The 26,955-nt window shown below is 37.4% G+C and overlaps 2 protein-coding genes across 3 annotated transcripts; both read right to left on the bottom strand.

Moving 5' to 3' along the window:
• Nucleotides 1-240: 240 nt before the first annotated feature.
• On the bottom strand, nucleotides 241-19,980 carry ube2wb (ubiquitin conjugating enzyme E2 Wb). Its single transcript, XM_041814378.1, has 6 exons — nucleotides 19,887-19,980; nucleotides 18,711-18,802; nucleotides 10,260-10,362; nucleotides 5,917-6,072; nucleotides 2,565-2,640; nucleotides 241-2,443 (listed from the first exon to the last, which is right to left on the bottom strand). The coding sequence occupies exons 1-6, from the start codon at nucleotides 19,899-19,901 to the stop codon at nucleotides 2,430-2,432; spliced, it is 456 nt and encodes a 151-aa protein (XP_041670312.1). The 5' UTR covers nucleotides 19,902-19,980; the 3' UTR covers nucleotides 241-2,429.
• Nucleotides 19,981-22,398: 2,418 nt separating this feature from the next.
• On the bottom strand, nucleotides 22,399-26,458 carry eloca (elongin C paralog a). Of its 2 annotated transcripts, none has more exons than XM_041813595.1 (4): nucleotides 26,353-26,458; nucleotides 25,803-25,829; nucleotides 25,494-25,637; nucleotides 22,399-22,869 (listed from the first exon to the last, which is right to left on the bottom strand). In XM_041813595.1, the coding sequence occupies exons 2-4, from the start codon at nucleotides 25,804-25,806 to the stop codon at nucleotides 22,679-22,681; spliced, it is 339 nt and encodes a 112-aa protein (XP_041669529.1). In that variant the 5' UTR covers nucleotides 25,807-25,829; nucleotides 26,353-26,458; the 3' UTR covers nucleotides 22,399-22,678. The 2 variants fall into 2 exon arrangements, with proteins under 2 accessions (XP_041669529.1, XP_041669530.1); XM_041813596.1 differs by having other exon boundaries at nucleotides 26,344-26,450.
• Between the last annotated feature and the right edge of the window lie 497 nt (nucleotides 26,459-26,955).

Below are 26,955 nucleotides of genomic sequence, written 5' to 3'. Positions count from 1 at the left end.
TCATGATAAAGTGAAAACAGAATGTTAGATTTATTTTTTTTGCAAATTTACAAGAAAACAAACCGAACTGAATATGTATATATATATATATATATATATATATATATATATATATATATTTTTTTTTTTTAACTTGCATCAGGCTGCAATGTAAAAAAAAAAAATGAAAAAGTGGGCTCTGGATTCTTTCTAAACGTATATGCATGAAATTTTCAAAAGAAAACTCAAACCTCAGTAGAATAAAAGTGAATCTTTGCTTTTATTATTGATTATGAAAATGAACAGGCACCTATTACATGGAGCTTGCACATCCCAGAACAAAAATTTCAAATATAAATAAACACACCCTCATTAGTGTTGATCACTCACAACAACCTGCAAGCTAAGAGTTCAAACCACATTGAAAAGAGGAAAAAAAAAACAGGAAAAAAAAAAAAAAAAAGATCACATCCAAACCCTTGTAACACAATTGCTTGCATGTTTTTCAAATCTCTACTTGGTGAAGGCTCCTCGTCCCCACACGAACGCTGCTGTGACTGCATTTACACAATCATTTCAGGTCTTTTTCTCCTAGCACGGCGACAGCAGACAAGACCATTACTATGAAAAGAAAATCATTGGTTAAATAGATGTCTCTAAGTTATCAATATAGTTTTTGAGATAGTGGTGTGCTGTGGTAATCTCCTCTACAGTATAGAGTATCATCACATTCACTCATATTCATTCAAGAAATTCATCTAGACCCTGGAAAAAAAAGCAAAAATGCAATACAAACAACCCCAAGATGGAAAATTCAAGTATCTCTTACTGGATGGCGATAAAACATTTGTTTAGGAATGAAGCGGTTACAGTCGAAATTACAAACAGCCTGTGGAGGTGAGCTTTGTCATAAAAACTCCATAAATCTTTAACCAAGTTATGGAAGGACTAAAAAGTTGCCACGATGTCTGATGCCAATAAGAAAACGTAGGGTTTAAAATCGCATGCATCCCCACTGTAAAACTACTAAACTTTTTTTTCTATTTTTAACCAACAGTAGTGTTTGCTGCTGCCTGTACACCTCTGAATTAGCAAAAGATGCTAACGTCCAATGAAATCAAGCACTCCTATTATCATTCCGCTATAAAGTAAAAGCATCCTCTGCTAATTTCTTTCATATGATCCAAGATGTATGTACAATAGTTTCAGACATGTTATAATTTTACAACATAACAGTCTCTTTTGGTGAAAATATAGTTAAATTCAAAATATCTGATAGGTATTTTTTAGAGGCAATCTCTATATTGAAAAAAGTACCTGAGCCAAAACTCTGACCAGGGGGAATCACAAAAGCCTTGTCTTTAGCTCTCCTATAAAGAAACGCCTTTTTGCCATTCGTTACCATTATTGTTGCCAAGAACAAAGATTGTAATTAAATAACAAATACAAAAAAAGAAATTAAAAACATACTGACCCATCAAAACAACCCCTACCCTTTCAAAGTATCAGCTAGTTGAAAAACAGTACAAAAACATTAAAATCAAACATTTTTAGAAGATTAAAGCATGAAATTTCAAAATAAAAATATCATACATAATAAAAATGGGTTGTGCGACAACGTTCTCGACACAGACATTCTTAAAAATGGAAGAGAGGCCGCTGCACATCTTCAAGGCTGGACTTGTGAACGCTACATGAGTTCAGCCAATTTTTTAACACAATAAGATCTGTTGTCGTGTCTGTTTTATTCCCATCCCTATCGACGTTCTCGCCAACAGCAGGAAGAAACCGCAGCACGGCCTCGCATTGGAAGATGAAGAAGAAAACTGTCTTGATACAGTGTAGCAAAATAAAAACCCCTCAAGCCAGTGGAGGACTGCTTACAGAACAACTGCAGGTTTGGAATATTGTACTAATAGTGCCTTTTTAAACTACTTTCACAGTGCATATAATTTAAAAAAACAAAACAGATGAAGCATTTTCTTGGGGTTTCGATGGTCAGATCCCTTCCGGAAAAACGATCAGATTTGGATTTCTCTTTGTAGGCCCAAGCATGCATCCATCCGTTCTTATTGCACAACACAAGGACCTTAAAATGCACCCACACATAAACAAAAAGGTAACAATAATAATCTTAAAACAGGAATTATAATTTTATCACCACAAATCCACCTTGCCTGCTTTGCTGCATTTTCTAACGTTTTCGCAAAATAAATGATCCATCTCAGGTGCATCTAAACGTTCCAGTATTTTCGTTTTTTATTTGTTACAACCGCCTAAAACATGCATCCAACTGTCCGCAGGGGGGGGAAATGCAGTCAAGAGCCTCCAGCGCATGGTGTCCATAGTTCCAGTCAAACTTGTCAGAGTTCAAAGACTGAATGATTAAAAAGTGCTTTACGTAGGTCAGTAGGACTTCTTTCTTCTACGGTTATTACAAAGTTTGTACATTAGCATGTATCATCTGTGAAGGAAAACAGATATTACTTCAATTAAACTGCATTTAAATCATGACTAATAGCTTTTACGTCATCCAATCAAATAAACACACACAGAAAATCTGCAATTGACCATAATGCACTCACCATGATACCACCATTTTGTCTTCTTTGGATTTTTGTTACACGTTCTTACATAAAAGGAGTTATCAGGCGGTCGTCTCTGCAGAAAAACAACATTTAGATTCAACTTTAGCATTTTATTAACAAAAATCACTGCATTTCTGAGAGGATGTCACAATATACTCAACTCACAATACCTTATGTCTAACAGTACCAGGATCATGATCATATTTCATTATGATAATAGTTAAAGCATTGGCTACAGTAGTGGTACTAGCCTCCAGTGATTTCAGTATGCATTGCCCCTTTAAGCGGGCTGCACTGGGGAGAAGTTAGCCTATACAGCAGTACAGGCAGGTACAGTTACTCTGCCTACTTTAGTGAGTTTAAGGTCAAAATGTGTGTAAAAACAATGCTGCCTCAACTGTATGTTACATCAAAAACCTTTGAAGCATTTCATCTTCCACCCAGAAAGCCTCTGTTTGGCTCTATTCTGCAACACCAGCTTCAGTTCTTCCGCAATAGCATATCCAAACAGCTGAACAGAGACAACAACAGCAAAATAAGCTAAAACAAAACTAAAATGAGTGATTTCAAATTGGCCGGTGATGTACTGTTTGCTGTGGACAGGAAATGACACCTTTTCTGAGTACACAATTTCTGCAGATGGAGACTCAGTGGGAAGAAAGAGAGACGACAGAGGAGACTGGTGAGCAGGAGAGATCCTGCGATACCTTGTGGTGTAGCTGTATAAACTGTGAACCTGTGCCTCTAACACAGAGCTACTGTTGTCACAAGTGGGACTTCACAGCTCTTCTTCTGGACATTTCTGATCAGGGGATAGCAGCTAACAGATGCCTGAAGTCTGCATCACTCTCCTTCCAGAGTTCCCTGCCTTACTTACCTACCTACCTACTTTCTGAGATAAACTGGAAAAAACAACACTGACCAGAAGAGCTGAATGGAAATTTGTCATCCAACGTACTTTTTAGCTGCTGCTCTCTTCTTCTAATGGCTGACAATCAGACAAACCACAGCTATCATTCCACAAGGTATGTTTACCTTATGAAAACAATGCATCAGCTGTACAAGTGGGAAACCGAGCTGAATAACTAGTTTTAGTTTAGTTTGCTGCTATTCTCTCTGTCGAATCCTGCATGCCCAATCATTTGATAGAGAGACAATGACATGCTGAGGCGGAGGAGCGCGTAACCGAAGCTTGCATTGCATAATAGTGCCAAACACAGAAGCTTTCTGGGTGAAAAATAAAACCTTTTAAAAATTTTCCATATAACATACAATTGAGTCTACATTATTTTTTGGCCCATTTTGACCTTAAACTCGATAAATTAGGCAGAGCAACTGTACCCGTCTGCAGTGCTGTATAGCCTAGCTTTACTCCAGTGCACCCCACTTAAAGGGACAATGCACACTGAAATCACCGGAGGCTAATGCCACCACTTTTAAAATGCAGAATATCCCTTTAAATGCACAGAATGCAGCCTATGTTTCTGACATAGAAGTAGGGCTGGGCAATTCATTGAAAATTACATTCAATCGCAATATGGTCTGTAAGGTGCAATATTTCTTTTACCTAAAATTTGTGTCAAAATACCAGTTAAAGATTTTAAATGTTGTGCATTACATATCATGCAATTATTCAAGTGCCATTTTTTAGAATAGTCTACAAAAAATCCTACTTTCTTCATTTTTTATGATTAAACACAAGGATGACATAAAAATGATCACTCCCTTCAATACAAGAAATCACATCCAATTTGAGTCAAAATCATCACAATACGATATTTTTTTCAAATTGTTTAGCCCGGGTTTATTCTAATGTTGCTTGTTTTAATACAGAATGATTAATTGTTTGTGTTTGTTGGAAAATACATACTTAAGAAACAGCTGCATATCAAAATGCAATTGCAATATTGAGTAAAAAAATTACAATTAGATTATTTTCCCAAATTGTTCAGCCCTACACAGAAGCACAAAACATTTCATTAGACACTTAATTCTCTAAACATATTACTTTGTGTCACCTTCATAAGTTTTGGTTCTTACTATTAAAGGTTGGTCATTACAACTCACGCTAATATATTAATCATTGGACCAAATCCTTAAAAACAAATGTTGTACTCTTTCAGGTGGTAAGGTCTTCCAATCTGTTTCCCAATATACACTGCCTGGCCAAAAAAAGTCGTCACCTGGATTGAACCAAGCAAAGAGGTACAAGCCTCCTATTGGATAATTACTGCATGGGCGATTATCTTTCAGCTGGCAACAAGTGATGCAATGAGTAACTTCTCATTTCTTAAACAACCATGTCGAAAGACACATCCTGTGGTCGTGGAAAAAATGTAAGTCTGTTTAAGAAGGGGCAAATCATTGGCATGCAAAAAAGGCTTCAGTTTGCTAGGGAGCATAAAGATTGGACTCTGGAGGAATGGAAGAAGGTCGTGTGGTCTGATGAGTCCAGATTTACCCTGTTCCAGAGTGATGGGTGCATCAGGGTAAGAAGAGAGGCAGGTGAAGTGATGCATCCATCATGCCTAGTGCCTACTGTACAAGCCTGTGGGGGCAGTGCCATGATCTGGGGTTGCTGCAGTTGGTCAGGTCTAGGTTCAGCAACATTATGTGCCCAAAGAATGAGGTCAGCTGACTACCTGAATATACTGAATGACCAGGTTATTCCATCAATGGATTATTTCTTCTCTAATGGCACGGGCATATTCCAAGATGACAATGCCAGGATTCAAATTGTGAAAGAGTGGTTCAGGGAGCATGAGACATCACTTTCACACATGGATTGGCCACCACAGAGTCCAGACCTTAACCCCATTGAGAATCTTTGGGATGTGCTGGAGAAGGCTTTGCGCAGTGGTCAGACTCTCCCATCATCAATACAAGATCTTGGTGAAAAATTAATGCAACACTGGATGGAAATAAATCTTGTGACATTGCAGAAGCTTATCGAAACAATGCCACAGTGAATGCGCGTTGTAATCAAAGCTAAAGGCGGTCCAATGAAATATTACAGTGTGTGACCTTTTTTTGGTGGCACGTTTTTTTGGCCAGGCAGTGTATATTTTGGTGTCTGGAGCCTTAGCAATATTTGTGTTTTCTGTATTTGCATTCACTCTGCAGCTTTGACAAGACGTATTCTAAAATTTAAAATCTTGCCTTGCTTCTGCCATGTCTGTATGCCTTTATAATTCAGCTACATACACCAATCCTCTGCTGATTTTAATACAATATCACAATATTCCTTCTATCTAATATCTTGAAATCATTCAGATTTGTATCATTTGTAAATTGCATCGTGAGAGATCATTGCATTCCTGGTATTTCAGCATTATTCCTGGTTTCTTACCTTTTCTTTGCAGCTGGACAACATGCTGATAATGCTAAGACAAACTGATTGCACTGAGAGAGCTGGCGACCAATCTTCCGTTAGAATAGATAGACAGATGTGACCGTTACTATACACATGAGGGTGGACAGGTATATTCTCTCCTGTGAACATTACCTGTAAGAGGGACACAAAGAAAAACAATCAGTGGTTAAGACAAACTAATGAACTAGCTGGAGTTATAATTCTTAAAAAGGCATTTAAGGCATTTTTGGGGCAACGTACACAACTGTCACAAGTACTTGACTTTGGTTTATTGGCATGTTTAGTCCTCTGCGGTGACATGAGGGTGTTGGATTAGGGCAGAGAGGCCAGGAAAGGGTGAGGAAGAGAGAAGGGACTCCAAAAGGAGACATGCTTTATAAAAAATAAGCCATGGTCTATAAAAAGCAACACAGGACATTAGTGAGTAAAAGGGTGCAGGAGCCAGGGCTGAGGAACAGGATGAAAGTGTGATGAGAGTAGAGGAACTTTGTATTGAAGTGGTGGCGCAGAGAGAAAGGGGGGCGTAAAGAGGATGATGAAGGGTAACAATGGGTTGTGGCACCAGACAGGGCCTCACAGGAGAGAGAGGAGCAGACATCACTGAGCTGACAGGATGAGTGTTCCAGATAGGAGCATTAAGTAGAACAGGCACTTCAACAAAAACATCTAGACAACTGAAAGCTTCTTGCTTACACAAAGTTTAAATATTTATGGAAACATCTGATACACTCAAAGATCTGAAGTCTGAGCAGACAAGGGGTGACGGTGATCTACATGTTGCTTTCTCAACTCAATGTTGCAGTAAAGATATTTTAAATATTATTAGTTCTGCTGGAAAGAAGCTGCCCACTTTCTGATTTTTAACCAATCAGGAGGTTATGGGTAAAAAAAATCCCTAAACTTTCTGGGGGCTTTTGTGCCTTTATTATAGGACATACGACAAGAGACAGGAACTATAGGGAGAGAGAATGGGAAAAGACATGCAGCAAACATGTGCTGAGACCAGAAATTGTTCATAAACCAGAGCTTCGAGGACTTTAGCAGCATATGAGTGCCTGCTCTACCAACTGATCTTAACTGAGCACAAGAAAAAGACATTTAACCCTGTCAATACAAGGCATGCTCCAAGTATGTAAAAATCAGTAATACTGATGAATCAAAAACAATTTAGCCAGTTGCCGATGCCAAGGTTTATTTATTTCTTCTTTGTGTTTGATTTTCAAATCAACTTTGTGATTGGATGTATTTAAATTGCTGTCAGTGGTTCTTCTTCTAGAAATGTTACTAGAAAATGTCTTACAGACAGTATATCTCTAATCTTTAGAGAACAGAGATGGTCTAAGACTTCCACACTGCTGACTTTTTTCCCACATATCACCATGAAGACAAATCAGAGTTTGCTTCTCTGTATCAGTAGTTACATAAACTGGTTGCCAGCATTGGATTGATGCAAAGCAACAGATAAAAATCAGCTTCTGACATAAGTGCATGGCACATCACTACCTGATGATCTGATGTCTGTCTATAGAGTCGATATCGACGAAAAACAATGTTTAATGATGCAACAGTGCAGCTACAAAGGTTGCCATCAAATTATGACAAGGCACTATGTTACATTTTACTACAGTTATGAGTTTCCTGCACATAAACTGTGTGAAAGCTGACATATTTTCCCACTTTTCAAATGTAATGTGACATCACATCAAGTATACAGTATGCACCAAATTCATAGTGTATGCAATAAATCTCTGTTAATCAGCCACAATCTTATAGGATGAAACAGAGGAACACTGGCCACACTAAACTGCCAGTAACACACAAAAGCTCTAAGTCTAACGGCGGAGCTCAGTAGCCAGCCAAAGTGTGCCATAAAAATAAAGGCAGCCATGCTGTGAACGTTGTCATTCTTATTCCTACATACCTGTATAAATACTGACTGCTGCTGAACAGAATTTACAAACGTACAGCCATCCTAGTTTGGTAGCTAAGCCAATGAAGCTCAGATCAAAGATGTACTGTACATGGTACAGTCACAAGATGCAGAGACGATGAGCTTTTAAGTATGGTAGAACTGTATAGCTCTGTATGCAGCATGTACTATACGTTTTTGAGTATACAGTAGGGCTGGGAAATCAATCGAAAATTACATTAAATTGTAAAATGGCCTTCTTCAATTTTCAAATTGCAAAAGGTGCGATATTTCTTTGACTTGAAATCTGTGTCAAAATACCAAATTTTAACTTTTTTTTGCAGCAGATATGTTATGCATGACATATCATGCATAACATCACAATTTTTAAAGAACAGTCTACAAAAAATCCTACCTTCTTCATTTTTGTACTTTTTGTTATTAAATATAACAATGACAAAAACCCTTCAATGCAATAATTAATATCGAATTTGAAATACCAGACAGAGACATCAGAATTAGACACTTTTAAAGAATTGTTCAGCCCTTGTTTAGGAATAAAAGTAAGTTAAGGAATAATCTCATATCAAATCGCCATTGCAATGTTGGGGGAAAAAAATTACAATTAGATTATTTTCCAAAACCGTTCAGCCCTAGTATATAGCAGTATACAGTAACAATGTTTTGATTTTAATATTAGACGTAGTCTGATGAGAAACACTCCAATCACATCCACCATGCAAGTGAAAGATTTTGAGAGACAAACTTAGGCTTTCGTTTGTGCAGCTGGTTGTACCTAATTTAACGTGATATAATGTGGAAACACCTGGGTGGTTGTTTTGATCATGAAGCATAATGAACAGCAAGCCTCTGACAAAGAGCATTAAAGTTAAAACATGAGTTGTGTTTTCATGTGATTTAATGGAGCGTAGTGGTGATGGAGAAAGTCAGCAGACTGGACACAGGTATAAAAAGAAACAGACTAGGGCTGTTGTGTATGATAAAAGGAATATTGTAGATTATATTATCAAGTATTCATAATGCTTTTCATATAAAAATAACCCATTGGAACCATGGCTATAAATTCTTGTGAGTATTTTTAATTTGCAATACTAACTTTGCCAGCAGCAGCAGCAGATAATAACCAAAATAGCCAGATTTTTAAAAATAAAATTAAAAGAAAATATATCATATGACTAGTTTTTATTTGATTAATATTATAAACATTAGTAGGTAAGTACATGACCAATTATTTTAACTGTTACTTTATAAAATATTCTGTGTTGCCCTTGAACCCCCTGTGGTTTTCCTATGCAGCCCATACAGAGCATGAGTGAAAAGCACTACTCACAATCTATCACCTACGTGAACTAATGTTATCATGGGAGCTTTTCAGATTACCTTTACTTCACTACAGCCGTTAACCCTGAGGTCCAACAGTAGGCTGCTTTAACAGCCCGTTGTCCTATTTGAGAGCATAGTAGCTAAGTTTATCTAATTTTCTCTACACTGACTCACTCGCTATTTATAGACGGCCAAGCTCCTGATGAGTGAAACAAGATTGTTGAGTTAAACTAATCCCCTCAAACGTGGCTTGAGTGGATGCTCTGTGCTGGTGTGTCTGTCAGTGATTCCTGGCTCCAGTGTTTCTGAGGCCAGTTTCATCCCACCAACAACTGCAGAGCCGCTGTGTTTCATGTGATCATTGCAGGCATCCAGATAGAGGACACACAGGGTTGTTTATACAGGTCCTCACTTTTGATCTTATTTGGAAATGGTCACTTTTGTTCACTGAGCCTGCAGGACTACTTTTGTAATCGCTTAAATAATCAAAGTTTTGGTTCTTTGATTTCTTCTGAGAAAGGATTAGAGACATTTAGTCAGAAAAGCTCTATAAAATCTGTTTTTCCCCTAATTCTCTGTTATGTCCTTACATTTTTGTGAATTGTGTTTTCCCACCAAAACATGGACTAAAAGTATGGTATTTAAAACAGTATTGAGATTTTTTTTTACCAAAGAAAAGGCTTGGATAGTTCCTTCAAAAATAAGATTTTTATCATCCTGAGTTCCTCTAAGTTTTGCTGTGTTGTGTTGGTTATCAGTAGCTGTATTCTTAATCATTTCTATGTATCTTTTCCTTCATGGACATGCCTATAATCACACTTTTAGATGTTCCCTTTTTACACGTTTCTGGTGCTTTGTAATCAATGACTTTTTGATGAAAGGCACTTTGTAGATTGTATTTAAAAGGGGGCTTTCTTGTTTATTCAAACTCCCTTTGAAGGAGATAAACAAACTTCACTGACAGAGCACCTTTTCAGAGGACAGAAACCAACTGTCTCCGATTCAATCACACAAGAACAAACACACTGATTCCACTCACTCACTACAGTCGGACAGTCCTTCTTACCTGAGGTGAATCAAAAGGATATCGACCACTAAATTTGAAAAGCAGCTGAAATTTCTCTCCTTCATACAGTGTGCCAGGCGCTCCCTCCATGTCTACAATCCACCTGAAAGAAAATGTACAAGATTAATTTATGTCAAAACAACTCACTCAAACAAAAACAGCATACAATCATTGTGCAACAAAAACACAGGAAGTGTGGGACTATCTGGAAATGTTTGACAGTTGGACTGAAACAGTGTTGGGGAAAACACGTCACAAAGTAAACCACAGGTTATTTTTTCACTGTAACAAGTAAGGTAGCACATCATTTTTTCAAATTCAAGTAATCTGTTATAAAAATACCCCTTTCCTTTCCTTCCTTTTGCTGCCCTGAATCCCAAAGCTCTCAAACTGATTCTATGTCTCTCCTTCATGTTGCAACTTAACTGCGTGCTAGTAGAAGGTAAAAACGGCTGTATCAGTGCATGGACATTAGCTAGCTGATTCTGCAGGTTAGACGGCAGAAAGGAGAGCATTAAATTGTGAAACTATTCCCCCAAAAATGTTTCAACGAGAGGTCAAGAGCAGCACCAACATCAAAATGAAAGTACAAAGCTCCTGTTATATTGATTTGATTGAAAAGGGTACAGCTGTCTCTATAAGGCAGGCTGTGAGTAATACGGCATACCTCTGCCTACTATGAAATCTGATTGGGAGCATATTAAAGAGCTATAAAGGTTAATGGGTCAGCTATTCCTAGTACACCGTCTGCAGAATTACTAGGCAAGTGAGTATTTTGATACTATCTTCATTTTTATGAAGATTTTCCAACTCCAAGCTCTACAAACTGAAATACTTATTGGACTGAAGCATTATCAGGTGATGTTTATTTGTGTAATGAGGGAGGGAGTGGCCTAAAGTGATCACCACCCTAGACCAAGGTGTGCAGAATTATTAGGCACCTAAATGAAAAACTAAAATTTTCCCATCTCACTTGTTAATTTTCATTCATTATAGTAAGAATAACAGATAAACAACTGAAATTTAACAATTAAACACTTAATTCAGTGACCAATACAGCCACTCTTATTTTCAATATCCTTCATGAGCCTTCCATCCATGGAATCTGTTTGTTGATCTGCTGACGATCAACTTTATGTGCAGCAGCAACAACAGCCTCCCAAATGCTATTCAAAGTGCTGTATTGTCTTCCTCCACTGTAAATGTCACATTTCATAATGGCCCACAAGTTCTCAATCAGGTTTAGGTCAGATGAGGAAGGGGGCCGTCTTTAAGGCCTTTGCTGGCTAGCCCTGCAGTGAAGTACTTTGACGCACGTGATGGAGCATTGTCCTGCATAAAAACCACGGCCTAGTTGAATGATGCAGACTTTTTCTTCTACCACTGCTTGAAGAAAGTATCTTCCAAGAACTGGCAGTAGTTTTGGCAGTTGATTTTAAGTCCAGCTTCAACATGAATTGATCCATATATTGATCGAATAATAGCTTCCCACACCAGCACCCCACCTCCACATTGCTGTCGTCTGACTCGAAGTGGAACCCTGCGCCCATTATTTTCTTTCACAGTTAATTTTTGTCTTTTTTTTTTCCTCCATGTGTTTCTTGTGACCCTGATATTTGCAACAGAGCGTTTGGTAATCACGCTTCAATACCTTTGCTCTTTCAAGTGTGCATCCCTCTAAAAGGGATTTTACAATGTTCGACTTTTCAGAGTCTGTTAAATCTCCTTTTTGGCCCATTTTGTCTGAGGTAGAGAGGCTGCCTAATAATTCTGCACACCTTGATATAAGGTGGTGATCACTTTAGGCCACTCCCTCCATCATTACACAAATAAACATCACCTGATAATGCTTCAGTCCAATAAGCATTCCAGTTTATAGAGATTGGAGTTGGAAAATCTGCATCGAAATGAAGATAATATCAAAATACTCACTTGCCTAATAATTCTGCGTGCGGTGTATAAGCGTGCAAGGTTAAACATTAGTGTTTTTTTTTTTATCCAATACTACAATTGTGATTTAATATGCAATTATTTCTTAAGTTCCTCATCTCATGTATTTTCCAACAAAAAAGCAATAATTCATTCTAAACTATGGCCAACGCAATATTAGATTAGATATTAGATATATATCACATACTGGAGATAGTGTAATGATTTTGACTCATTTTGCAAATTGGATATGAGCTGTTGCATTAAAGGGAATGATAATTTTTATATAACTCTCATGTATAACAAGAAAAACATACAAAAATGAAGAAAATAGTTTTTTGTACACTATTCTAAAACTAGAATGATTGCATGATCTGTAACATATAACATCTCTGTTGCTAAAACTGGTATTTTAACACAAGTTTCAGGTTAAAGAAATACTGCACCTTCTGGGAGTAGAAAATTGCAGCATGGCATATTGTGATTTAATCAAAATTTGCGATCGATTGCCCAGCCCTATTACACATTATGGCCTGTGGAATGACAGCAGAGTCTATAATTTGAATGAATATATACAGTAGACCATGCGTTGTTTTTAAAACCGATGTGGAATGAGTCGCAGAAAGGTTTGGATTTTTAGACTCTAACATGTTACTGTCTCAGTATGCAGCATAGTAATATAACAACACTGTATCAAAAGGTTACTCTGCCCTCTTTAACAACTAACTTTACTTAACCCCCTGATCCAGGTACAGTTTTTGCACTTAAAGTCAAATAACTAAGGCTTTAATAGCCTTTTTAAAAGAACTAAGCTGGATCATAATATTCCTTAGATCCATTCATTTGCCACATTTTTACTTTTCTGCTTGTTTTTAGCCACACTAGCTGCCAGCACAACTATAGATATGGCTAAATGGTCTGTACATTATGAAAATTTCTAATAAACTTCTAAATGTATTAGTATTAGATTATAAAAGATATTTGTGGTGTCTAGAACAGGAATCTTGATCATTTTGGTGTTCCTGTTACTTCTCATCCTAAGCTTTCATCAATTCCACCAACATCAGCTGTACTCTGTTGACTGCTAATGTCTGCACATGTAACGCTGTACACCAGGGCCATCACCATGGCTACAGACATCTTGTGCTAATCTTTAGAGATGAATAAAACTGTGTGTTCTATCTTATTGTCCTGGAGTACATTAGTAGGAAACAGGTACAAAATGACTTGCATGGAGCACATCTCATTATCAATAAAAGAAATGTAAAGTGTGTGGTGCTAATGCAGCAGCAGGAGTGTAATAGAAAGCTTGAAGCCTGACTCACTCCAGTGACAGTCAACAGCCAGCTGGGTTATGACAGCGGTTTAGAAATAATGTGATACTCTTATTGATCTAGTGGACAAATCTATTTTCGCCTCTGTGGCCTTGTTACAGAACTGTGCTGACTGAGCTGCAAGGGATTCGATGTCTTGCTGGGAATGATAGACGACTGTAAACGCTGGGGCTTCATGCTGGTATGTTGAGTGAAGGACAGCCTGTCGGCTCAATGGAAAGCCTCACCACGACTGTAAAACGGAGGTCAGATGTTGCTTCCCTGGTAAAATGGACCGTGCCTTCTCTTAGTGAAAACATTAAAGGAGAAAAGGAACATCGCAGCATAACAATCTCTGGCCTCATTTCCTTCAGAAAGGACACCAAAGAGACTTGTGGCTGTTGTTCTGATACATAGCCTTGTGTCTCCTTTAAATCTAGCCTGAGGCATATGATCATTTAGGCCATCATACAAGGTCAGAGCTGTTTGAAGCTGACCCCTTAGAAAGTCCAGTGGTCAAAGCATCTAAAAGGAGCTCCACTTTTCTCCCAGGCAGAGCAGCTTAAAGAGAAGCAGTCTCTAGCAGTCTATAGGAAGTATACCTGATACAACCCACACCAAACACAGCGAAGGACTCCAAGGACAAAATTCTCAGCTTGCTCAAATTCCCCACAGCCTGGTGATTATATGAGCATACCAACTAAAATAACACTGATCCATTTAAAGAAAAGAGGCGATACCAATATCAGAAATAACTCAGATACAGCCTGAAATGCAAGATACAGGGACAGCAAGTACACTTGTGTATGCACTGATGCATTACCAAAGTGCTAAAAGAGAACATAACGCTACTTTGTGTTAAACAGGAAAGAGCTGTTTTGTGTAAAAGAAAAAAACTTAATAATGCTCAGACAGTTCAGCAGCAAACAAAATTCTAGGTGCAGCTGTGAGGCCCACTGCATTTGAGGTTTGCTTAGTTGTTCCTTAGTGCTACACTTGTTTAAGATTACGTTTCTTTTAGTCTTCCTTACCAATAATGTTTTAAATAAGAGCAAAAGCCATCCACAGAGGGTTAACTCCCCGTGGAATAAGCAGATCTTGTGCAGAAATGGGTTTTCGGTTAAAATAGTGTTTCTCTCAGGCTGACCATCTTCAGTAAAAAAAAACAGAGTTGGTCAACAAAATGATCTCAGTGGAGGGTTGAAATGTATTTGAAGTTTTGCTTATTTTCTATTCTGTTTTGAGAGTTCTGAGTGATTGACTCTCAGGCTAGATGATAAAACAGTTTTCTGGCATTTATTTCCTGTTTAAGTTGATATAAAGATGTAGAGACAGTAAAAATCGGGGCCGATGCCAATAACGACATCTAAAATAACACGTAAGGTGATGGCTGACACTGAAAATGTTCCCTTTTTTTCATGGATTCTTTGATGTAAGACTTCCTCTATGCCATTAGGGGTGGGAATCACTAGTGGCCCCAGAAAATGATATCATGATACTTGGGTCACGATTTGATATTACTGTGATTTTAAACATTGTGCAATACCATATAGCTAATGCAATATATTGCGATCTATACCATTTTTTCAACTGTTTAGCTGATTTAGCTTTACTTTTGCCCTCATGTTTGTTGTATTTCAGCAGTTTTTTATTTTCATGGAGCACTTCTTGCAAAGAAATGGAAGAGTAGTCAATTTTCCATGCCTGATGCAAACGCAGCATTGCACGCATGACAGTAATGACGTCAGTGGCAGCTCACTGAATCAACAAAACAAGCATGGCTGATGGGAAACGGTCAAAGGGAGAGCTCAACTTTTCAAAATACGATGCAGGTTACGCTGCAATATTTGTGACATGAAGTTTAAAGAGTTCACCACGGCAAAACTTCTAACCTGAGGAAGCAGTGTGATGATTGATGATTCAGATCGGCTCCTGCTGCTTCCCACTCTTTCGACCCCCTCCCTCTCGCTCCCCCTCTCTCGTACCAAATCCTCATTTTCAACACCGTGATTTTCCTATTTGTCATGTGGATAACAACCATGGAAATACACTAGATAAAGACAGACACTAGATTAAGGCACGTACAGATCCCCCGTGTGAGTGCTTCCTAAAAGTTGCTCCCCACCTCTTCAGCTTGGTACAGCTGATGCCGTATGAAGCGCTCTGTCAGGATGGATGTATTCAGAGTGATTCTGAAGAAGTTACAGAGCCACAGGCTCATCCTCTCTGCTTATTTTCAATGCAGAATGAAACAATTTTCCACTTTCTACAAATTTTTTGCAGTAAATACATATAGAACTTAACAGACCCAGTGTGCACGGTTCAGGAGCGTGACGTTTTATCATATTAAGGCTCCTTTATGCCTCTGCGTGGATGGCTGCATGATTAATTGATGAGAGAGGAGTTTTATTGGAAAGAGAACTGCATGAGGAAAGAAGATGTGCATGGTAGAGGAAGTAGTTTGTTTACTTTCATTTGTAATACTTTAATTGGTAAAATTTTATACATTTATTTATCTATTTAGTTATTTTGACTCCATACTCTATTGTTCATTTGTTTTAAACTTATTTGCCCTCTATGGACCCAAAAACGCATTTTTCCAAGAGGGGAAATTACAGGAGTAGGGGGCAGTGGGGCTGGGTAGTTATAGTAGTTTAGGTTTTCTATGTTGGAGTTATTTGTAAAAACACTTTTGATGTTACATTACAAATGGTGTTAGATGTTGTTTTGATATATTTGATATTTGATAATGTTTTGACATTGAGAAATATTTAAAATTCTTAAGTTTTGAGTTTATATAACATTTATTATTGCATTTTATTCACACACGTAACAGTATCAAAAATGGGTACCACTGTGTACCGGTACCGCTTCACAGGTACCAGGAATCGATACCGTACCGGTTCAGATGTGAAGGTGACAGGTACCCATCCCTAGTCATGTCCATCTCATTCATACCCTGCTTGCATTCCTAAAGTGTTTGTTGTACTAACTTTCTCCTGCTCTATGACCGTCACCTCTGCCGACGTCACTGGACAAACAATTGTCCCACCAATTGATTTTATTTTTCCATTATCACAGGCTTCTTTTCATATGAGCAATAAATTTGAAAAAAATCTATACTTGGTGGGTGAGACAATACGATATATCACCAGACTAAATATCGCAATACTATGCTGTATCGATTTTTTTCCCCCACCCCAAAATGCCATAGTGGAGTTTGTCTGACAGGTAATTTTGCCCAATAATAAATTTCTTCTTTGAATCAACTGTTTAGTCTGCTAAATCCCAGCATTTAGTTGATACAATTCAACAGATAAACCTCTGCTACTGACATCGGTTCATGCCCGCATTATCTGCCAATGGCCGATCTTTGACTGATACTGTTGTTAAACCAATGCATCTGTGCATCCCAAATATGAAGACATCTCCAAAACATTTAATATTTGCCAGGCAACACAATGATAATTCAAAGATGAGAAGAAGGGGTGAAATACTATCACTGTAATCTTCACATATCCGGATTTGTGTTTAAAATTGTTAAATTCCTGGTGACTAATGAAATCTTTTACATTTATTTTAAACACAGCACTGAATTCAAATGAATGAGGGTAACAAAACAGAAGTTAAATGGCAAAAAAGGAGTTGAGAATGGGGAAAATATGGGTGACAGGGTGATGATGCTAGACAGCAATGAAAAGAATTAAGAGTGAAGCATGGTAAGGGTGAAATTGACACAAAATGTGATAGAATTAAATCATTAATCCTATCTTACAAATTATCTTCTTAGTTGGTCTTTGGTTTAATCAGAAATTGTGATTTATCATTGTGTAACTGTCTGTCAATGCATTGATTATTGTGGGTCATGCATCACAAATCAAATCAAGTTTGATTAAATCCTACTTTATCTGTGATTCCGACCCAGATTGTGTCGTATACAGTTGTTATTTTTGTGGAGACTGTAATACTGTTGTAAGATCAACACCATTCACAATTCAGGTTTCAGTTTCAGGAACGAGGAAAAGGTGTCAGAGCATGTCTACTGAGGGACTGTGCAGTGTTTTAAAGCAGTTTCCTTGTTGTCAGTGCAGACCTGTTACAGCATCAAGCTAAGCTGACTGCAATGTCACACAGACGACTGAAAGATCTCAATCTAATGAGCAGCGCTGAAAAACAAAGTGTACTACAACAGAGAACACCTTATCGCCGCCACATGCACATCATTGTCCTGTTTGTTTTCAAAAAATGGATAAGCTTAGTTTGTACATGAGACAGGAACACAGTATCTGCACATGATAAAACAAGAAAATCCCTTTTACCGTCAGTCACAATGACACCAAACTACCTCTGGTTTAACAGACCTTTAAAATCGGAGAAGAAAAGACACACCCATAAATACCATGTCAAACCTGGGATGCCTTCAACGTAGAAGCTAGCTAAACTGGTTCGGAGAAACAAAACATTCATCCAGTGTGATCAGACTATTTTTATCTAATGAGACAGATGCAGACGTAATGGATTTTGCATTGCTACAAAGTGTTCATAAATCATCTTAAGTTCATTAAAAGGTCATGTACTACTTCTTTAAAACGGCCAAGAAATTATTCTGGAGGACTCTCTGCAGAAACTTTTTCAGTCAGCTGAAAAGACATCTGAATGACAGCCAGAGAATTTTCTTGAATCTACTCACAGGACCTAAACTCCTTTCCTTCTTTTTGCTTATGAGACACAATTCGACTCACTCAGTAAACACAAGCATGGAGAACACCAAGAGGCCCAGACAGACGGGTCAGCTAAGTAGCCTCTGTTCCATGCTACCCTAGCCTTACTCCTGCATGCCAACTTCTAAATATTTCATGAGGCTGAATAGTGACACTGTGCATTAGAGACACTCTAATGAAGAGCAATCTGCCAGTCTTGGGAATGACTCGAATTCCTCCTTACCAGTCAGTGTGTGAGGTTACACAAGCTATCTTAAAACCCCAAACTACCTCTGGTATAACCATTATCTCCATTGCATGTGAGGAACCAGGCACCACACTGCCCTGTCACAGGGGACATTTTACAAAGCCACACTCAACTTTATGTTTAGTCATTGATATTAGTCACCCTGTGTGATGACAGCTGCAGGCGAAGGTGATTGCTCTATACACTTATTAAAGTGCCATGACAGAACAAAATGATAAAATGATATATAGAAGGTACTCACTGTGTAATGGTGTTCTGTACACTTTTTTCATTAAGCGTCATTCCTGGGGGTGGATCATTTTGCAGGGCTAATAATTCCTTTTGTAGCCTTTTCTGTTGGAGAAAATGTCATTGGGTTCAATCAAAGTTGATCACAAAAGGCACGTGCAGGATGATATACAAATACAATAAAAACACGAATGATAAATAACATTAAAATTGATTTATATTATTTGCTATTTCCGTCATTTGTCACTTATAATACCAGTAATATGTGGATAATTGAATGACGGTTGGTTTTTCGGTTAAACTAGTGACCATGTTCATTGGTTTCAGTCGACAGGTCATTGTAATTGAAGCAGATATTTAAACCTGAGAGTTCTAGCTTTATTTTTTTCCATAATGTTCAAATATTCTCCTTAGAAATATATTTAATGAAAGAATAAACTAAGGAACTATACATATGTACACATAAACATTTCAACGTCAACCACAGACGCATTGGGCTAAAAGTCCAATCTAACACGGTCACTTTTTTCACCGTAACACCGGAACGATTATGGCTAAACGTCCTCTAAGATTAACTGTTGGTTAAACTCCACCCTGACTCTATTATCTCGTGTATGAATGAAACAGATCCTACCAGGTGAAATGATAAAGGCCAGAAATAAATTCTTACCCATCTTTATAACATGTACTGTCAGCTGTCAGCTTTATGGGTTTTGGAAAACACAAATAAATCGATGCACCTGTTCAGCCCAAGTGGAAACTGTAACTAGTCAATCTGCGCACTGTCTCGTTAGCTAGCTTACGTCAACGTCAACTAAATGACAGTCAGCACCCAGTAAAAATATCAGAATAAATGGTAACATATATTCTCATATTTTTTGAACCACCATCCTTTTTTTTTTGCTGCGAAATGATACAGTGCGACTCCGTCTACCGAGCGTAAATCCAGGAAGCTGGTTTTCCTGTTAGCTTTGACTGAGTGCTGTGGATGAAGATGGGCTAGTTGTATTGCTAGCAGAGACCTAGCGCTTGGTCTTTGCTGATAAAACTCACTGTTTTTTCTCTAATGTCATGGCTACTTCGAACAAATAAACGAACGTGAACAAAGTAGGCGATAAACTACAAGAAAAGACAACACTGAAGGTCAGGTAAATAGTAAATATGCGACCGCTGGCAATTGTATTCTTACCTGCATCGACGCCATGATGGAAACCCCCCTGCATCAGCGCAGAGTGGAGGACTGTACGTCAGGGAGTCACGTGACAGGAGTTGTTTTGACAGAAGACAACAATCCAGTGATGTGCGCCGTCACAGCAAGGTTTCCGGTCACAGCTCTGTCATTTTTCTGTGCTCGTCTGACTTTTCTTTTACACTTTGGTGGTAGAATTTCAACGACTAAAAAAAAAAACTCTCGAAAAATGTTGCGTCCACACGCACTGAGGTCACAGAGGACATTAGGGAGGAGGGTCAATGACCTCTGTTCAAGGAGGGTTGGCCTGCCTTATTTCCTTGGTACCCTGTTTAACCAACTGTTTCATTTTTCTTCGAATAAACGTTTCTTAAATAGACAATAAAAGTTTAGAGAATTTTGTTAAATGAAGTAACAACATATGATCAAGCAAGAGAAACTATAATATTTTGTTATAACTTTTTCTGTAATTTAGACCTCTCTTAAATCTTAATATTTTCCATCTGTAAATTCAAAGCTGTAATGTCCTACTCTTCAGAGCTCTTTCAACTTGATCTCATACAGCTGGTTTGATAGAGCGACACTGAGGGGATGTGTCTGTGAATACAGGAATTTCTGCAATTTAATCATAATCCAGATAAATTAGATTAATATTGGGAAACAAACATTGCCATCACAACCAAGGTTGTTATAGTTAACTAAAACTAACTAAATAACTAAAACTCAAAAATCGCTTTAGTTTACTGAAACTAAATAAAAACTAAGCTTTACCAAAAAAACAAAACTAACTAAAACTGTACTGTGTGCTTACAAAACAAAAATAAATAAATAAAAATGGAGACAAAATATCCTTAGTTTTATTCTGACACAACCATACCGACTGGCATCGACACTCAAGTCTAGGGAGTGTAAAATCGCCTAATCTGATTGGATAAGACTTCACACTGTGGTAGTTTTACGTCTGGAGTTTTATTCAAACATCATCATTTAAGTAAATAAAATGACAAGAGTAGCCTGTTTTAATGTTTGTAAAAATGTATGACGCTCACTCAGCCCTGACATCTATCTGTAAAAAACTAGCACTAAAACTAAAAAGAAATAAACTAAAATCAAGCATTTTTCTAAATAAAAACTAAACTAACAAACCAGCAGTCAAAGCAAAAAAAAAAAACTAACTGAAATCGAACACAGAAAGTGAAAACTAAAAAAATATAAACTGATGAAAAATCCAAAACTATTATAACCTTGATCACAACAAAAAATCTTGCATAACTCATCTCAGGAAAACAACTTGAAGTTTCCTAAAAAAAATCATGGGACATTTTATATTTTGGTAAAAAAAAAACCTTGACAAATTTTAACATTTCATTTGTTTACTTTCATGGTCATAATAAACTACCGCTGTATTTACGTCACAAAGGATAAAATACATATTGAAATTTCTATTACACTAGAAAATCAAATGTGCATTTTTTTCCCCACTCCCTGGTTATTATATTATTTTCATAAGATACCAAACCCATCCTCTCAGCAGGGGTGTCAAACTCATATTGAGTCCAGGGCCAGATTTACTCCAGTGAGCTGTCCAGAGGTGTCAAAGTCGATCACAGCAGGGGTCGGATACTGGATTTAGCTCCAACCTGAGAGACTAACAGGGTCAACATTTAACCGTTAAACTATCAACCTCATTTTCACCAGTAATAAAATATGAAAAAAATTAACAACGATGATGAAGTTTAAATGCTCAAACTCTGAGAAAAAAGTCAAACTTATTAGTTATACAGGGCAAAACAAGAGATTTAAAGGCAAAATCATTTAAAAGGCATTTATATGTCAAAATCATTAATTTAAAGGTCAAAATATTGGATAAAAAAGTCAAAATCATGAGTTTAAAGGTCAAAATATGACTTATATTTTAAAATTGTGAATCCAAAAGGTCAAAATATGTCATAGGTAAATATTAAGAGATGACAATGTCAAAATATGAAATAAAAAGTAAAAAGAAAAAATATTCTTTTCCCACCTTTCTCACTTTTATTCTAATCATTTTTACTCATTCCTTTTATACTTTTATGATTTACCAAGGACATTTTAACTTATCAAGGTTAAGTTTACACTTTTATACAGTAGTAAATCTGCAGACCTCATTCCGGTGGGCCAGTTATAATAAAAATATGAAATGATCTTGCGGGCCGGATTTGGCCCCCAGGCCTCGAGTTTAACACCCCTGCTCTACCGGGTTAATATCTTCCAAACATCCCTGGCATCTGAATATAAAAAGCAATATGCATGGCCATGTTATGTCCATCCTTTCATGTGCAAGATGATTTATGTATCCAACTGAAAATTAAATCTCTGCCAGTTTATCTTTGTAGTTGTTTTTTTTTTTTTCAAACAATGGATCATGCAGCAGAATAGTCTTGAGAATTTGGGTTAGAACTCAAGTAAAATGCATGCACGTATTTCACATTAGATGTAGCTCTTCTAGGATAAGGTATTAAAAAGCAACAAATTACTCACCAAACACATCTTTATTAGGCTAGAGAGGTGAGGAAAGATTTATGGGCGGGGGCATGTTTATCATATTCTGGGACAACTGATGCAGCTTGCCATATCCGTTTAATACATTAAAATGAAATCCTTTAATACTACTAAAACTATGACAAATAGCCAAGTGCAAAAAGAAAAAAAAAATCCTCGAAGTGACACTCTTTCATGTATATGTAAAACAATTTAAATATTCAAAAGAAAATTCTAAAAATGTTTGAAGCAGCTACATTATTTCTGTAACTTTAGCAATCCAGAAAGTTGGCAGCCATGAGCAGTTCCAGTGCGATCTCCGGGGCGATGGGGAACTCAGGGATTTCTGTGGAGCTGTTGGTGTAACGGACCTTGTAGGTGAAGTACATGCAGACCTTTGACAGAACGTGAGAGGGGATCTCTCTGAAGTTCACTTCATTGGTTTCATTCTCAGCAAACTGACCTGAACATAAAAAATCACAGGAAATGTTTCAAGACAAACAGAATAGAAACATTTTGAATTTGTGCATTTTAAGGAGTTAACCTTTAAATATTTCATCCACTCTTCATTTAGCTACAAAACAGAATAACTGAGAAACATCCTGCCCTCAAAAAAAGCACAAATAAATAGAGGACGTTAATGAAAAGTGAGAAAATGTTTATTTATTTTTTTATTTTTTTTGTCAGTGGGGTACCAAAAATGTTGTATGGTGCATGGTGCCACCATCTGGACAGGCAGATATAGGCCTATTTTAATCTGGTAAGCAGTAAACCATATTTCAAACCCATGTCAATTTCAATAAAGTAAGCAAGCAAAACATTTACACTGTACGCATTCTTACATGTCCATGAATGAATATTATTGGATACAGGTGATTAGTTACTGTATTTAATAAATTGAGCACATGGGCAAGCCTCAAACCTTTAATCCTGCTTTGTGAAACCATACACATAAGTGGCTACTGAGTTAACAAATATTTGTTTTTAGAACAATAAAGCCTTGTTCATACGCACATTAGCATGGACTTTTCTTTGAATTTTGAACATTGCTATACACACAAACTGCTTTCCAAGTCAACGAAAATTAAGCTTTTGGACAACTGTTTTCAGAGTGATTATGCCCAAAAACTCAGTTTTCAGAGTTGAGAATGATACTAAAGTCTTTGGAAAAAATCATGTAATGCAATGCTAGACCTGCCTACAGGATAAAGAAAACTCAAAAACATTTTAGTCTAGTTTTAGTACGTAGAAAGTCCTCACATTTCAGTCTTTACTTTTAGTCCAAGATTGTATTCTCTTGCCTAAATCTGGTACCAAATCATGGTAGTGTGTTCTCTGCACTCTTCCAAACCTGGGGTCCCTGTGTTCTACTACTAAGAGGAAGAAGAGATAAGATGCATCTTTTTTTTTTTGACAGATTTAACCACAGTGACGAAATATCGTTGATTTTTAACATCCAATGAAAACTAAATGACATTTTAGTCTAGTTTTAGTCGTCTTGACAAAACCTAAACTTACTTTAAGTCAGTTTTAGTCATCACAGATCTGTCTTTGGTTAGTCTTAGTCTAGTCTTCAACATGGAGAAAAAGGCTGTTGAGTAACATTTTTAGCCATGGTTTTAGTTGACGAAATTAACACTGTTATAAGAAGGAAAATATTTTTTTTTATGTTTGCCTACTTGTGAGCAAGGCCCTCAGAAAACAAATGAGCATCTTGAAAAGGTTAACAAATAGTCAACAGTATTTATTAAAAAAAGAAAAAAAAAAAAAAAAGGGGCCGTAAGCTACAGCCCTACTTCTTCCAAACAGCTCCTAACCTGTAAGTATGCCCCATCATTGCTTTATTAAATACTTCTTCTATGAAGTAGATTTGTCTTTGCTCCTGTTATTTCAAACTTCACCAGTATAGAGACTGAAGCTACTTTAAAAGTAGAAGGCCCCCTTTTATGGTCCAGCTATTTTTTATCAATCCATCCATCCATCCATTATCTACACCAGGTCTTGGCTGTAGCCAATCCCAGGCGTCATTGGCTAGAGGCAGGGTACACTCTGGACTGGTTGCCATTCAATCACTAGGCGGACATATGGAGACAACACGCATGATATTATTGGCACGATATCAGGATCTGCAGATATTGCCAATAAAGGTGAATTATCTGTATTGACAGATATTAACATTTCTGCCATATGTACCACTAAATTTTGTCTAGAAAACTCTGCATGTATCATCTGTAAATATTGGCCATGCGAGCGAATAAGTCAGAGTTTCAGGCTGGACCTAGATAAGCTTGTGTCTTTCCATGTTCATCTTCATTCCTTACATTTTAAAAAGTGTTTTAAAGACTGGAATTTGCTCATTTGTTTGTTAGTGTTTAAAGATCTGAAATTTTAGGTCTGATCTACATTTAAATCTCTGTTTTGCATGTCTCAAGAGAATAATTAAATTTCACGTGAGTCCTGAACCATTGAATGAGATGGGGTCAGGTAGCAGTAAGGAGACGAGAGATCCACCACGGACAACATGTTGTGATACAATGAAGTTAAAACAGGATTAAGACAAGGCCAGCTGTTTTCATGTATGGGCAGAAGAAATGTGATTTCCAGAGGAAAGCAGTTTCAGTCCTGTTTTAGTCAGAAAGTGTTCTCCTTTTCTCTCATTTGATTTCTTTGTTTATATATTTTGTTGGTTTCACTGGCTGTTTTAATACATTTAAAATATTTTTGTTGTTTCTTTTCTCTTTGTCATTGTGTTATAATGTCTTGTGTGAAGCACTTTGAATTGCATTGCTGCTGAAATGTGCTAAACAAATAAACCTGCCTTGCCATATATTTTGGTATCCACTTTAGTATAGCTAATTTTGATTTGTAAATGCTGGTATACTGGGTATTGTCAAACAACAAGCCACACCCAGAATTTATTTAGTCACCTACCAACCTAAGGAGCATGACTTAGGCTGTGGGAGGAAGCTGGAGTACCTGAGGAGAACCCATGCATGCACAAAGACAACATCCAAAAGTCCACACAGAAGAGCCCGACAGCACCAACTGTAGCCCCATTCTTCACTGGTAATTTTCCTGATTCCTCACCTGGTCCACTTAGCATGGCTTTGATAGTCCCAGATGTCAAGGCGTGCTCTCTTTTCACAATGAATTCGTGGCCATCTGAGGAGATCAACTTCACATACATGGCATCTGGGCCTTCACAGCCACCGTAGGTTCTCTCTTCACCGTCTGAGGGGAGGGGGGACATTAACTGACAGTCTCAAACAGGTGTAAGCCAACTGTGTGCGTGTGTCAGACGAACATCAAACCAACATTACTCAAATAATAACAGAGCAAAACCCCCAGAACCCAAGACTACTGCACTGCCACGTTATTCAGGAGTGTATCACTCACCCATCCTGTTCCTGATGTCTGTTAAACCTGTCAGGACAGAAGAAGAAATGCACATTAAACAACACCAATCATGAAAAAGACTACAGATGGATACAATTACCCTCAAACAGGCAGTCGGCAACGACTGGCATGGTTTTCGGTGTGACGTTTAAAACTCCACCTAACGACCAGGTGTGAACACCTTTGGCCTTTAAACAGTCTGCTTTAAAACCGTCTTCAGTAAAGCCAGACCACATAACTAGCAACACAATAGCACGACAATGCAGCGTTAACACAAACCTCTGTCGCCACAGTTAAACCTGATAAACTGTTTTCGACATTTAACCCGTTAAGCTGCTTTTATCTTCCTGTTAAAGTGGTTTTTAAACGACTTCACAGCTCACAGCTGACCGTTAGAGCTAGCATATGCTAGCTAGTTAGCGCATTGCGAAACGGCAAACAACGTCTAACATCTTTTCTCCGTTATTTGGTGTTGACAAAATGTTAAATATAAAGTCTAAGATACGTAAACATTTGTTAGCTAAAAAATGAGCGTACTGACGTTTCTTACCACTCTGAAGAAGAATGAGGAGTGGGGACTGCGGATCAGTTAACGTTAGCCACCAGCCTGTTATTACCCGGAACTTGTTTGAAGCGACACAAGTGGGCGATAAATGTCTTCCGTCGAATTCATTTGCATGAAGAAACAGTTCCACAACCTTACACTGAAAATGGCTGAACATTTAAAATACATTTAAATGTTAAATGGGTACAATTTACGAAGGAGTATTAGGGCCACACGAAGAGAAAAAAAAACAAAAGAATATATTTTTTTAATATTACGAGAATAAAGTCGTAATATTACGAGAAAAAAAACTCGTAATATTACGAGAATAAAATATTACAAGAAAGATATTCTGCTTCGGCGCCGCGGATCTACGACGGAGTATTGTTCTGGTTCTGATAATAATTTGATGCTGATGTTCGAAAAGACTAAAATTGAGATTAAGTAGTCTATTTCCTTTAGATGCTCAACATTGCTCATTTTAACGGAGGCGGCGCCCCGGTAGACTTTCTTTCTTGTAATATTTTTTTCTCCTAATGTTACGACTTTATTCTAGTAATTTCAAACAAACAAAAATACACTTTTATTTTTTTCTCTTGCTGTGGCCCT

Source organism: Cheilinus undulatus, linkage group 19, assembly GCF_018320785.1.
Source record: "Cheilinus undulatus linkage group 19, ASM1832078v1, whole genome shotgun sequence".
Classification (NCBI taxonomy): Eukaryota; Metazoa; Chordata; class Actinopteri; order Labriformes; family Labridae; genus Cheilinus; species Cheilinus undulatus.
The sequence above is the reverse complement of the archived record's forward strand: the minus strand, read 5'-3'. Positions and strand labels throughout refer to the sequence as shown.

Coding starts and splice junctions, on each gene's coding strand:
- ube2wb (XM_041814378.1), bottom strand. Junction 6,073..10,259: donor ATCCTTTTGATTCACCTCAG/GTAAGAAGGACT, acceptor TCCCTCTTACAG/GTAATGTTCACAGGAGAGAA. Junction 2,641..5,916: donor TGTCCAGCTGCAAAGAAAAG/GTAAGAAACCAG, acceptor GTTTTTCTGCAG/AGACGACCGCCTGATAACTC.
- eloca (XM_041813595.1), bottom strand. Junction 22,870..25,493: donor AGCCATGCTAAGTGGACCAG/GTGAGGAATCAG, acceptor TTTTATGTTCAG/GTCAGTTTGCTGAGAATGAA.